A 15,477-nucleotide genomic window follows, 5' to 3' on the forward strand; every position below is an offset into this window, starting at 1 on the left:
AACTTGGCTTCTTGCAGCGAGGGAACCGCCAGAAGGCCCTCAGAGCTGGACCTAAGTGTCTGGGCAGAACGAAGGGGGTAGAGATGCTCCTTCAGGTATACTGTACCGAGGCCATTTAGGGCTTTAAAGGTCAGCCCCAACACTTTGAATTGTGCTCGGAAACGTACTGGGAGCCAATGTAGGTCTTTCAAGACCGGTGTTATGTGGTCTTGACAGCCGCTCCCAGTCACCAGTCTAGCTGCCGCATTCTGGATTAGTTGTAGTTTCCATGTCACCTTCAAAGGTAACACAGTAGTCCAAGCGAGTGATAACTAGAGCATGCAACACTCTGGCGAGACAGTCTGCAGGCAGGTAGGGTCTCAACCTGTGTAACAGATGGAGCTGATAGATGGAATCTGAAACTGGTGTCAAATCTGTGGATATAATCCTGGAGAATTAGGACACGCAAACGGAAGTATGTAGCAGACAGACATAGTTAATTTATGGGATTTGCTTCCAGAAGGATATGGTGACGTCCACAAACATAGATGGCTTTTAAAGGGGAAATTTGTGGAGGATTGGGCTATCATTGACCACTGGTCAAGATGGCTACATATAACCTGGAAGATCAGATGGACCATGCTCTGGATACCAGTTCCTGGGAAGAACAGCATTAGAAGGCTATTGCCCTCTCGTTCTGCTTGCAGGCTTTCTAGAGATACCTGGTTAATCACTTTAGGTCTAATCCAGGAGGTCTTCTATGACTTAAGGCATGGTAAAGATCAGTTTAGTTTCTTGGGCAGCAACTCTTAATTATGTCCAAATATAGATTTGGACAGTGTTCTTGAAGCTATGAACATGAGTCTGACCAAACTGCGGGAGGCAGTGGAAGACAGGAGTGCCTGGCGTGCTCTGGTCCATGGGGTCCCAGAGAGTCGGACACGACTAAACAACAATAGCTATGCATAGCAAAAATACTCAACTCATACTACAAGATGATTCAGCTAAAACAACAACACGAAGTTGGAACTGGACCTAAAGTTGCTTACCTAAGAGCTCTCATTTAGAGCTTTAGGTGGAGCTGCTTCAAACCACATATGTTGTTACTTAACTGTTCATTGTTATTATTATGAAATTCAGAGTTATGGAAGTGTAATTTATTGTGACAGTGCTTGGGGATAGAGATCCTATAGAAGCTAAAGGAAAGAAATGGGAAGAAAGGCTCCATTATGTTCTGGAAAACACTTTTTGAAAGTGGGTGACTGTGTGTACTTTCTAATATCATATGACCAAAGTCTGCTTTCTAACTTACTGAGCAGTACATCTTTCCTTTGAAATCATCCAATTTACTTTGAACCTATACCAAAGAGAGAGAACATTGCCTTTTCAAATGTACTATGCCATGGGTTCTAAAAACTGAGCTAAATTTAAACTAATGGAAATGAGATCGGTGAATAGGAGTTTAATCTCGAATTCAAGCAAAGAGATTTCCATGCAAGGCTTTTCCAACTTCATGAAACTTATGCTAAGTGTTTCTGTTTAAAACCACCCAAGGCCCAATCCTCTCTTGTGCTCCTCTGTATTAATCCCTTGTGTTAAGGACAAATATTTTTGGCACTGTGTTAACTAATACCACATGTTCCAACTCCTTAGAGAGAATGTATCTGTAGCACTTGTTTTTAATGTTGGGAACTTTACATGCTGTTCGTTTTGTTTAACAGAAAAGAACAACATTACATGCAGAGCGTAAAACTGTGCTGTTAAACTTCTGTATCCTGTATGTGAAATGGATGCCATGTGCCAAAATAATGTGCCAGGACTGGTGTTAGTGGATGAGGCCACTAGGAAGGAGCAAGCTGCTGCTGCTGTTCATGGTAGAATTTAAACGAGGACCCCCAAAATAAATCTGCTTAATTTGAACTATTTTTTTTTACATCTGATCTCTATTTGTAAAAGAGCAAAACTGCTGTGAATAAGGCGTTGTGAATTGTCCTACCAGAGACACTAACTGTCAGGTTCCTTTGCCCACTTTCTTAAACCCTGGCTGCTCTTTAATGCAGGCAAAACTGGCAACATCTTGTACCTGAGATTGTGGTATACTCAAACTCATAAGCAGAGCTGGCCTTCAGGCAACTTCCGCAGGTGGCAGAGGGTAGGAGGGAGGCAGGTAGTTGTGGTGAGGTGCTGGAGGTCCAAATTGTGTGTGTCAAGAGGTCCATTCTGCACTCACTAGCTTGGTGCCCTGGAGGCAGCTAGTTCCGAAGTGAGGTTCAACTGCTGGCTTTGGTTGCCCTGATGGATTACTGTTACAGGGAGCGGGACAAGTTGGGGAAGTGGCAGTCCCAAACATCTGGAGGACCCTAGGTTGAAGAACCACCACGAAAAGACATGGGCTACATGCAGCAGCCAATGAACTAAATCAGCCATCATTGCCATAGAGGCATCTCTCCCCACACCCCCGTTGCTCATACTGAAGTCAAGCAGAAAGAGAGTGGTACTTTGGTCCCAAAACCTATTGAGTGACTATACGTAGCGTGCTTCCTGTTCTTTAGAGCTTATTGTAGAAAAACAATTGCAAAGACATCACCCTATATCATTAAAAATATACTAGCCTATAATACTACTATAATTAAAAAGCTGGAAATGGCAAATGGCAGGAACAGTTTCCTCTTTGACTGTTGCAACAAGAGGAGTCCTCCAGCAACAAGGAGGCACAGGTACTGTGGCTTCTGTTTGCTGGACTTGTTCCACAGCTGTTGTCTCTGCTTGTGGCTCTGTGTGCATATATGCTTACCATTGTAAACAAAGCACATAGAATAATATCCGATCAGAGAAGGATTGGTGTGGGAGGTAGAAAATAATGCCACACACACATTCCCAGTATGCACTTTGGTGATGTGTATCTGCAAAAATGCAGATATGTTTTGAAAGATTTTAAGAGAAGAGAGCTCTTGCATCAGTTTATAACATTAGGATTGCAGCTTGGTTGCTAGATTCCAAGTTGGAACAGGATCAGTTTATCCATCACCTAGGTAAACAATCCTTAAATAAATTCTAACAGTGCTAGTAATATAAAGTTACCTGCCATGTAGAAAACATGGAAATAATTAGCCGGAAGACTAGCCTTCTGCTAAAGATTGTGCCTTCCTTTATCCATTTAATTGTGTCCAGATAATAATGATCCAATTTCAGGGTATAGATGAATGGAGCCAACAACCTCTGTCTTTTCCCAGCATTTGATTGGTTGCAAGAATAGAGTTGTTCAGTTGGGTCCTGCGTTCTCATCCTAATATTCAGAAAACTGCCGGTGCTAGCTTAATTACTGTAACTACCCTATACTGAGGTTTCAAGTAAGTAACTGAAATTTACTGTAGTGCATTAAATTGAATCCAGATTTATAAAATGCCTTATGTTTTCAGTTACATATAAAACGAAGAAAAAATGGCACAATTCAGGCTTTTAGTATCCATAATTAGATAACTATTTGCCATCCATGTTTCAGTGATGAGGTATGTTCTAATTATAGCAAATAAGTCTTCTGCAGTTGTTAATATCTATTTAAATACAAGGGCCAAAAATGTCAAATAGGGAATTGTATGCAGACTATAAATATTTTATTTACTAATGGATTTTGAGCCTGCCTTTCAAGGCATAATGGTCCTAAGGTGGCTCACAAAATTAAAGCAGCATAAAACAATGAAATGTTCAACAACTCCATCAAAATCTAAACTCTAATAACAACAGCAATTAAAAAACCCAGCATGCCACACTTCTTTCTTTCAGAACAAAGACAGAAATAAAAGCCTGGTCAGAGTTTATTTAAAGGCCAATGCAGAATGGGCCATGCATTCCTTTCTAGGGTAAGAAATCCTTACATGTGGGAGCACCATCAAAAAGGCTCTAGAAGCTACCCACATAATGGACCTTACTGTTGTGCTGGAGAACAAAGCCCAGGAGGTTGGATTTAAGACCTAGGCTAACTCGTATGTACATGGGAATCCTTCAGATAACCTGCTGTCAAACTGCCTAGGGCTTAAGACCAACACTTTAAAATGGGAATGGAAATAAATAGGCATATTGCAAGTGGTAGGGTGGCCAATTTAATATTTAAAAAAAGAGGAAAACATCACCAGAAAAAGGACAGATTTGCATAAAATGCACATATTCTAATGCATATGCACAGATGCAAATCTAGAAATAATCATGATAGAAGAACAATACCAGGGAATGTGACCTGTATGCCTGGTCAATCTGCTCTTCAGATGCTACCTGCAGATAAGCAACAGCAAATCTACTTCTCTCTGTCCTTAGGATTCTTTATCTCTAAAACAGACTTGGACCAAGCCACCCTTCAAATAGCATAAACATAGCAAGTGCAATCTGTAGCACTTGACATTCCTTAACCATCATTAAAGACAACCTTGTGTAGAATAGATTACAATATTTCAGTCTGGATGTGATAGGAGCATGTGAAACTGAGGCCAGAGCTACAACTGGTGACACCACCACCCCACTGCATGGCTATAATATCTGAAGAGCACTACTAATTCTGTACTGTGTTACCAGGATTATGATTCCATTTGTTTGCCTTCATCCATCCCAAAACTGTCTCCAAACACCTGCTTGGAATTTCCACTGCCTCTCTGGGATGAGCTGATGGGAAAGAGAGAATGAACTCTACATTCCAGAAGAATCTCAAGTTGACTTTGAGCTGGCTCATGAAAATGTTAAAAAAGCATAGAGGCTATGAGGTGGAACTGAGGTCCTGCAGCACTTCTTTCTAGGCTTATCCCTCCAGAAAGAACCAGTCACCATAACACCTCCAAGTGTCATCCAGAAATAAACCACAGTTAATGGTTTGAAAAGTCACTGAGAGGTCATTAGAACGCAACAAGGTTGCGCTTCCTCCAACATGGATTGTCCACCAGAGTAGTTTCTGTCTCAAAACCAGAGCAAAAGCTAGGTTCATCTTCTCCTCAGTTCTGAATCAGATGCTCTGCCATCTCTCCAAAAAACCAGGTGGTTGAAATAGTCCATTTTTGAACCTCACACAACAGAGTCTGATATCTCAGTGTTCAGTAGAGATATCTAGACCCTTTATCTCCTATTTGGTAAGTTCAGGGTTTTTAGTTTTTGGGTTTTACTTGAAATGTAGGATTGTGTCCTGGATACACTTGTGAGATTTCATTGTAACAGCTCTGTTTTTAAAGGAGATTACAAACTAACAGAGAAAGCCAAACTGTGGAGTTAAACCCGCCTCACTTTGTTCAGTCTGTTAAACAGATAGCATCATTTACTAGTTTGGTGTGTGGTGTTAATTTCTTTCATACTCGGCTGTACAATAGGGATCTTCGGAGAAAAGGCAGAAGAGGAAAAATGCGGAAAGCCCCCAAATCTTAAATACAACATGAACTTTAACATGCTAATTTCAGCTATGATCATGGGAATTGTACAGATGGACTGAAAGTGATATACAAAGTGCAGATGTCCCTTTTGTTCATCTGGCTCTTCGCTGACGAGGTAGTCACAGCTGGACAAAATTTCCCAATAATTTCTTTTCAGTGAGTGCAGGCCAGCCCCATTAAAATGAGTGGGAGTTTTGCCATTGACCTCAATAAGATGTGGATTGAACTTTGCATGTTTCTGAAGAAACGTGTCTTGGCCATATTTTTTTCCAGCGGGTGACCCACTACTTGATTTCACATTCTGGTGCAAAGGAAATGCAGGCAGGCTCCTAGGATAATATAAAGCTGAGCACATAGTCTGGATTGAGTTAATTGGAACTTCAACTTAAAGAGCAAAACAGCTTACAGTATATTATTATTAATTCATAAAGGTATTAATAATAATATTTTATTACTATAAATTACCTTGGTCCTCCTGATGGTAGGCTGGACAAGGGGCAGCAAACAGAATGAATCCTGCTGAGACTGAGATTCTGCAGGCAAGCACTTCCCAGATCCAGGGGTTGGGGAATTCACTAGTTCTGGGTAGGGTTGCACACCCCTTGAAACGTAAGTTGTGTGGTTTGGGGGTGCTCCTAGATCAATCTCTGTCACCGGGGGCTCTGGTGACATCTGTCACAATGAACACCTGTTATCAGCTTAGAATGACATGCCAACTATACCCTTTCCTTGACAAGGATAGCTTAGCCATTGTGATTCATGCATTGGGACAATTCTGCCCATGAAACCACACCCTACAGAATAGGGCAGTGACCCCAAACAGACATTTTCTGCTGTTGCTCCTCTACTGTAGAATGCCCTTCTCTATCATTCATGAACTCTCAGTGGCTTCAGATGCCTTGGGAAGGCTTATCTTTTGGCCCAGGCTTACCCTGACCCATAAGATTTGACCCTGTTTTGCATGTTTGGATCCTCTCAAATTGTTTTATTTGGTTTTTATATGCTTTTTATGGGTTGTTAGACTGCTGTTTTATTGGTGCAAATTAGGTGAGTTCATTTTTAAATGTGAACTGAATTGGAAGTTGTACATGCAGATCACCTGGTTACAGTCTTCCACACTATGGTTTTGAATTTATATTTAAATTGTCATTGTTTCTTAGTTTGCATAAATACATCGACATCAGGCAATCAGTGCCCTTTTTTGGGTGATGCATTTTCCTCTTTTCAGCAATATAAAATAAGTGACCAGCCTCTAAAGAACGAAAATTATTCTTTAGCAGAAGTCCTGCTTCAACACAATGTTCAACAGATTTAGAGTAGTAAAGTACAGTAATCATAGAATCATAGAATCGTAGAGTTGGAAGAGACCACTAGGGCCATCCAGTCCAACCCCCTGCCGAGCAGAAAACACCATCAAAGCATTCTTGACATATGCCTGTCAAGCCTCTGCTTAAAGACCTCCAAAGAAGGAGACTCCACCACACTCCTTGACTTAGTACAGGTCTAATGACTTAGACCTGTACCAGATTTGTCCACTGGAGTATTTTTTTAAAAAATAAATAAACACGAACCAGCTAGTATGAATTAGTTATTTCTCTCTAGGTCAAACAGTTCTTCATCTTGACATAACTGTAAAGTTCAAAAGCAGAAATCTGAGGAAAGCAAGGAATCTGACATAATTTAAGACCCAATATTTGGGGACATGCCAGAAGTGGAACCAAATGCCTTATACAGTATCTTTAAAAAGCTTTCTATTGACTCTGTGTGACTGAAAGGGGGAGTAGGTGCCAATAAAATCGTAATACAGTAAAATTATCACCTTTTAAAAGTAGGCAGGCTATAAGACCTAAAGTGATTGCTACCTGTCTATAAATGTTTTTAGCCCTTTTGCAAGGTAAAGCAGGTTATTCCAATTGGTACCTTTATCAATTTACTTATTCAAAATATTTATAACTCTCGCTTCATCAAAACTAACACCAGGGCAGGGTATACTGTGACACAACTACAGTGGATGGAGCTTTAAAGGGAGACTATGTGAAGCTGTGAGAGAAGAAAGAAATGGGGGGAGAGAATGACCAATGAGCAAAAGGAGAGCTAAACTGGGAGCTGTCCGACTGGAAAGTCAGAAGCCAGGAAGTTTTGCTGGTGAACACCGTCCTTTGCCTGGGGGACTATTAAAAGGCAGGAAATAGTCCACCAGCCAAGGACGGTGTTCACCAGTGGCTTTTTCCTCCTACTGCAAAACTTCCTGGCTTCTGACTTTCCAGTCAGATGAAGACCTCTGCCTGGTTCCCTGTAACTTGGCTTCTCGCAACGAGGGAACCGCCAGAAGGCCCTCGGCGCTGGACCTCAGTGTCCGGGCAGAACGATGGGGGTGGAGATGCTCCTTCAGGTATACTGGGCTGAGGCCGTTTAGGGCTTTAAAGGTCAGCATCAACACTTGTGCTCTTCTTGGGAGCTTCCTGGGAACTTCTGACTGGCCAGATGTGGAAACAGAATGCTGGATAACACTCCTGGCCCTGACCCAGATGTTCTCTGATTTGTCCTTGTTCCCTAAGGAATTTTCTGCTCTAGCTCTTCAGATTGCAGGTGTGCAGCTGTTATGTTTTTGAATGATTCTCCTATGTTAAAAAAAATTCTCCCTGCTTTATAATAAATTTAGCATATCGTGAAGAGAGTTACACCAAACCTCTCTCTCAGATGTATTATTTACTTTACTACATGTAGGGAATTTTTACTTTTGTTAGTACAGTCATACCTCGGTTTAAGTACGCCTCTGTTTGAGTATTTTCAGTTTAAGTACTCCGCGGACCCGTCTGGAACGGATTAATCCACTTTCCATTACTTTCAATGGGAAAGTTTGCTTCAGGTTAAGTACGCTTCAGGTTAAGTACCAACTTCCAGAACCAATTGTGTTTGTAAACCGAGGTACCACTGTAGTCAAAATTTAACCCCTCCTGTGTAATATGAAGTGCTGCATTGCAGAATCCTGCCACTTCAATGCAGCACTTCATTCTGGCTGCGTTCACCCCATAGCTTATTCCATTTCCCCATTTCCTAACAGTTAATATCTGTGTTATATGTGAGCTTTCACATGATGTAAAAACCACTTTCAGAAAACTAAAGGACTACATAACATGTTTAAGTCTGGTATCCCTTTTATTTGATTCCAGATAAAAAATCTGTTTGCGCCTTAAAATGAAGGTGCACATTTATAATGTGTATGCTACACATGTCAAAGAAAATGCATAATGAAGAGTTGTGTTGAACAGTGAGAGAACACTGGCTTGGACTTGGCACTTAAGGATTTCAGCGTGATGACTATAGTGCTGTTGGCCAGCACAGTGACATTTTGACATAGATTGAATTATACCTGTTTTATGACAAAAGCATTTTCTAGATGAGTAACTGTGACTACCTGTCATTTTGGTAATAGCAAGCAGACTCCAATGATTTGTAGGGTGTATATGATAGCATATTTTAATTAGCGTGACTGTTTATGTAAGCACTAGCCAAGATGGGGTAATGTTACTGAGAATTACAACATTGGCTCTGGACAGGGTAATGTGTCAGGATGAGGAATCTGGTCACTGTAATGCTATTGTGGTTGTTTATCAGTCCAGTTTTGATGCCACAAAGCCTCTGTTGCAGTAGTGAAAATATAGCATACCAACACTGTTTGAAACCCAAACAGTATTGTTCTACTATACTTTGCATTTTGTTAAATATACAATTTCATTGGGTTTGTTTTTATTGACTGTACATCACTTCAAGCACCCAAATGGTGGGAAATATGACTAATAAGTGGATATATAGCAAAGAACTCAAAGAGAAAAGTGGCAAAGTTTATAAACTATCAAGATCAGGCTATGGCTAGCACTTAACTACAGTTGACAAACACAACAGAATGAGTGCTCCCCTGGATCCCGTGCAGCTCCAGGTAGTACAGGCTGGCTTCTCCCTCCACAGGCTGGATACCTGGAGGTCTCCGCCTACCTCAGCCAATCATCCAATCCCACCTGGGGAGGCGTTGTCAGGGGATCGGCCAGGTAGGAGGAAGGACTGCCCTGCCCCCACAAAAAATCTTACCTGCAAATCGTCAGTTGGCTCCAGAGCTTCTTCCACCCTGCCCTCCCTCAGTGAAGCCTTCTTTTGCAGGTTAACCTCTTCTCCACAGGTATGCAGGTGCTGCTACGTCAGGGTCGCTGTTGAAGGGCTGGAAAGGGATTTTCCTGCATTGGCAGGTTTTGCCTTCCTTGTAGCAAAATGTCACAACTTTGGCAGTTTCAGGCCTTGGGCAGAATCCTTTAGTCTATCTTCCCTAAATGGGGGGGGGGGCATAAAGCGGTGACCCATGCCCTCCCTTGCAGCGGTGATCCCAGGGTTCCCCGTTGAAAGGGTCTTGAGGGGAGGCATTGGCCATACGCTGAAAGGTTGTCATTGCTCTCCCCTGTGACGGCAGTGAAATGGGGGGCAGGCTCTCTGCTTGAACATATGTTCCCCAGAGCCAGCGCAATCACCACACATTCTGCATAGCCCTGATGTCTGCCAGATCCCCGGCTGGGGACTGGGAAGGATAAACGCCCAACGCCTGAGCCAAGGTCTCCCTACACCTGAAACTTAATAAAGTTGTGGCCAATTTTAATCCCATAGCACGTTGTCTTGAGCCATTATTCCACTCAGGAATTGCCTGGGGTTGGGGGGTCTCTGCCTGTCCACGCAATGACCTAGTGCTCTTTTTAATTTCTCAACTGTTCACACTCAGTGGACTTAACATAGAGGACAAACAGAATTGGGCATTTCTTAAATAATTTTTGAAGAGAAGTAATATTCTGTCATTTGCAATATCTGTCATATGAACATTACAGGAATGGCTACTAGTGGTATGCTACTAGCTACTGGTATGGTGACTATTGTATGTTTCTGAATACCAGTTGCTGGAAACTGCAGGAGAGGAGAGTGCTGGTGTGCTTGGGCCCTGCTTATGGGTTTCCCACAGGCATCTGGTTGGCCACTTTGAGAACAGGATACTGGATGACATGGGCCATTGGCATGATCCAGCAGGCTCTTCTTATGTTCTTAATGGGACCCACTCTATCCTTTCTCAGAACACATGACTGTGGCACCATAACAAGATTATTGTAAACGGCTGTGGTGCTACAGTGAAATCACTGAAGACTTCTGGGAAATTACTGCAAACGGCTTCCTGAGTAGACTGGCTTTCATGTGATTGCAGCTGCCACTTTGCAAATGTTTGCTTGCTTTACAAATGTATTATCCCTTCACAGCAACAAAGCAATGTAAGACATAATACAAATAAGATAAAATACAAAAAACTACAAATTCTAGAAACAATTAAGACTATTCTTGCAGACTCTAAAGCAGGCATCCCCAAACTTCGGCCCTCCAGATGTTTTGGACTACAATTCCCATCTTCCCTGACCACTGGTCCTGTTAGCTAGGGATCATGGGAGTTGTGGGCCAGAACATCTGGAGGGCCACAGTTTGGGGGTGCCTGCTCTAAAGGCACCATCCCTGTAGATGAACAATTAATATTTTATAAATGACGGGGGATGTCACACCTCAGAGAAAGCCGTCTTGACTAAAACAGTAGGCATCTAAACACTATGATACAGGGTGCCTTTCTAATTTCAGCTGACCATTGATTCCAGAAAGCTGTAGCTGCAAGACTAAAAGCCTGATTTCTAGCACAAACCAGGTGCACCTGTGGGGCATGTGGTACTCTCAGCTGTGCCACATCTGTTGCTACATGATGCCACTCTGAAGCATCTGTTGAGACAGCACTGGCTACCACACCTGCTTGTATTTATGCTGTTGAAAGCATGTCCTATGTGTATGCTGAAAAGTTTGTTCTGCTTGAGTTGGTGACATCCCATATTTTTCTGCTTTCTCTCCCCCAACCTCAGTTAAGAGACAAAGCCTGAAAGTTCAGATCAATGCAACCAGTGATGCAGTGTGCATGAGATACATTCGACCCAGTCCAAGCACCAAACTGGAAGGCTTCATCTTGGGGTACGGCAGCAGCTTCTTCTCTAACCAGTATATTCCTCTGCCATCAGACGGGAAATCTTACATAACTGAAGTTGGTAAGCCAATGCCTAGATCTGAATCTTGGAGAGATGGTTGTGGCATCTGAAATTGCATTTACTTGTGGTCTGGGTGGGGATACCCGAGGCTTAAAACCAAAGGAAATATCGAATTTCAACAGTGGCAAACACTTCTGTATTTTCTGAATTGTTTGTTATTTTGTTCCCTTCTTTGCAATTTTCAGTTACTGACATTTTCCAGAGGCACTGAATATGTAAATGAAAGAGGCTAATTTGACACAAATGCAATTGAAATGTTGAACAGGCCATCCAAACAGATCTTTAATATAAGCACTGCATGTTAGCCAGTTACTTGTTGATTTGTAGCTAAAGCTGTGGGTCTTAACACCGTAATCCTTAAGAAGTGAATCTAAGCTTTTAGATCATCATTCATTACTATTAAGTCAGCTTGCATATTCTTTGTTTTGCTGTTCACGGATCTGTTATTTCAATATTAATTCTAATGTGGAATGAAAAATCGCCCTCCAAATTTTGTTGAACTACAACTCCTATCACCATTGGCCTTGCTGGCTGGGGTTGCCAGGAGCTGTAGTCCACATCTCCTAGCCTATCGTGCCAAAGAGATTGATGTAGTTAGAAGTGCCATTGCTTGTTGTTGCTGAGACTCAAATCAGTGGGCAGTGATGACAATAGCCAATATTTGGGAGAAAGGCAGAGTATAACCTTATTTGGGGCACACTGAGAGCCAGTGTGGTGTAGTGGTTAAGAGCGGTAGACTCGTAATCTGGTGAACCAGGTTTGCGCCCCGGCTCCTCCACATGCAGCTGCTGGGTGACCTTGGGCTAGTCACACTTCTCTGAAGTCTCTCAGCCCCACTCACCTCACAGAGTGTTTGTTGTGGGGGATGAAGGGAAAGGAGAATGTTAGCCGCTTTGAGACTCCTTCTGGTAGTGATAAAGCGGGATATCAAATGCAAACTCTTCTTCTACAATTAACACTATGTGAATTAGGAGAATGGGGCCATGCACATTTGCCCTGTGCTCACCCCCAATGCAAGTCCCTCACTAATGCCATACTTATATACATATTTTATTGCAAAATAGGTTGTTTTTCTTTTATCCCACTGTATGTACTTCTAACTGCATGTTATCCTCAAATGCACATTTGTATGCATTTTGGTACATTTCTTGACCAAATTTTGGAGAATTGAATATTATGAAGAATCATTCTAGTCTGCTCCATGTATTAGTTTTGGGAGATGTGAATTAGCTCAGCTCACTTAAGCCTGTGAGCAAATAAAATTCTCCCTCCCTCTGTAGTTGCAACTCACAGGAACTGTGCATGTTGGCACATTGCCCTGCTGCAAATATTCTTCCAAATATGTGATTAGTATTGAGGAGGGGTGTGGGCAGGCTGTAACCATGGGAACCAGGTGAGCATGGCCTTGTTCTTCTGCCTCACATAATGTTAATCGTATGGGCTGATCGCCCAAATAGAGTTGTTAATCCTACTTGGTACTACTTTACCACTAATTTGGAATTTTGTCTACTAACATCAACTTGACTTTCAATTCTAGATGCTCTTACCTAAGGTGCTGTAAATAGTTAATTTATTCATTAGAGATGTCTTTAACAAAGGCATGATCTCTGCTTCTAGATGAAAGTGGAGCTGCTTGAGGCAGCTCTTGTTCTGGTTATTTTGTTGTGGTGCCTGCTAGAACTAGTTCACACATGGCATTTCTGTTGCATGAAGATAATCTATGCAATGTGTGAAAGGGGGGCAGAGGCTAGTTTGAATATAATTATCATTTGGATTTTGCACATCTTTGAATCTGGCAATACAGTTCTCAGCCTAAGAAATATATCAAAATGTGTATTTTTAAGGTAACTTAGAAATGCATATATTGAGATAAAATAGGTATTGAAATGCAAATTTTGGTGGGGATGGAACAGATGTTTGAATGACCACATGCAGAACTGCCGCGGTCCAGAAATAGGCTGATCTATCCTTCCCTAGTGAAGAACATACAAATATTTATTTTGTTGCACTTAGATTTTGGGAAGCCAGTTCACTCATTCATACATATGTAAAGTAACCCTGTGGCAGGAAAGTCTGTGACATCATTATTCTAGAATAACCCCAGGAAGAACAAGGACATGCATCAAGATAATTCGGGGGGGGGGGGAGAACATAAATTCAGGAATGTAAGACAACAAGAAAACAGGATAGTAAAATAAAGTACTGACTTAATGAGGATATTAAAATGGTTGTAAGCTGGGCCAAAATAATTTGGAAGCTCCTAAAGTTTATTTTAGTTAACACATGGCTTCCAAAAAGCAAATCTGTTTCTGGCTTAAAGCTTCAGTTCATTTGGATATGCTGCTTTGTGTCCATAGAAACAGGTACAGCTGAGCAAAACTGATCACACCCTCTGTGAGGAAAACAAGCCTTTAATGGGAAAAAAGATTATTTGACCATACTGTCACACTTCTGCATGGCCAATTACAAAATTCATTGCTGTTATTTAGTTTGCACATTAGATGCAAGAAGAGTAAACAAGCTAAGGAAACTCTGTTTGCTCTTATCAGTCCTCGTCTCAAGAAGAGAATTGTATTCCTGCCTATCAGGAACATGATTAAAATTGACCATAAAGACAGAAATATGTACTTAAAATGCCTCCTGAAATAAGAGTGGATTTGCTACTCTTTTTAAAGTTGTCATTTGACTCTTGATCACTTTTAGCTATACTATTGCAGTGCAATGCTATTATTGTCTACTCAGAAGTAAGTCCCATTGAATTCAGTGGCACTTGTATTTCCAACTAAGAATGTGTAGGTTTATAGTCTAAACTGATTAAGATATAACTTTTCAGGAACTATAATCTCTCTGTAGATAAAAGTGTTAATGCCATTGTGCTCCATTGGAGAGCTATGCTACTGGAGCCAAAGGTGTACTCAACACCATTTTGTTCAATGGATTTAAGAACACCTGACAGTGTTGGCTTGCATTTTCCATAGTCCTTATGGTCTATCCAGTTGGCTTTAACAGAACATGTCAATTGTTTTCTCTACTAGGAATTACAGAAATTAAATATAGAGTTCAGCAGCAGACTCACATTTGCTTAAAACTATTGCTGTTAAAACAAATTAATGGAACAGTGAAAACTCAAAACAAGAGATGAAAAATAAAATTACACCAAGAGTTTGGAATGAAAAGCTGTATACTCCCTAACCTAGCCAGACACAACAAAGCACGTTGATGACCTTCACAAAGTGCTTTGTTCTGCTTCAGTTATAGAGTTTGTGTGGCCATGCTTCACTAAGATTAAGTGATATACTCTGATATAATCTGGTGATACACTGTGTTTTGTTTTGGAATTGTGTTTTAAATCAGCTGGATAGCTCAGTTGGTTAGGGCATGGTGCCGATAACACCAAGGTTGCAGGCTTGATCCTGCATATTCCTGCATTGAGCGGTGGGAGGAGTTTGGACTAGATGATCCTCAGAGTCACTTCCAACTCCATGATTCTATGAGATCACAATTATACCTGTTAAAAAACACTGCTAACGTGTGATGTGGAGAAAGACTTCAATCCATTACTAAGGACTTTTCCTTGCATATATAATAAAAAGAGAAACTGAATAGGCTAAGGGTCCAAACACTTAATGAGTGTGAAGATAATAGACTTACTCATATTAATTATGTTCACTGTGGATGCATTAGAAATTAAAAAGGTAAATTAATATACACTTAATATACTTGTTTATTTGAATAGAAATATTCCCTTTTATGTTTCTTATTTTAAAAAATAGGCTTATTGAAGTCTTCCCTCATATTGCAACATGACTGCTTAAAGCAGATTACCCTAGGCCAGGACTGAACAGTTGATGCTCTTTGAGATAAGGAAAACACATAAAAGATGGCTAATCCTAAAATCAGCTGCTGGCACACATTAGAACAGCCACAAGGATGTTAATAGCTTGAATAGTTGCCTGTAAGGCTGTAGCTGACATTTTTTTCATACA

The 15,477-nt window shown here is 41.2% G+C and overlaps 1 protein-coding gene across 38 annotated transcripts in view; it reads left to right on the top strand.

Moving 5' to 3' along the window:
- Positions 1-15,477, top strand: part of ABI3BP (ABI family member 3 binding protein) — a 137,589-nt gene that overhangs the window by 16,911 nt on the left and 105,201 nt on the right. For all 38 annotated transcript variants that reach the window (XM_088668137.1, XM_060273724.2, XM_088668152.1 and 35 more), the window contains exon 2: positions 11,312-11,491. In XM_088668137.1, coding sequence (XP_088524263.1) covers positions 11,312-11,491 — 180 coding nt within the window. The remainder of the gene's footprint in view (positions 1-11,311; positions 11,492-15,477) is intronic.

The sequence above is a fragment of the Zootoca vivipara genome, chromosome 4, assembly GCF_965207765.1.
Source record: "Zootoca vivipara chromosome 4, rZooViv2.hap1.1, whole genome shotgun sequence".
NCBI lineage: Eukaryota > Metazoa > Chordata > Lepidosauria > Squamata > Lacertidae > Zootoca > Zootoca vivipara.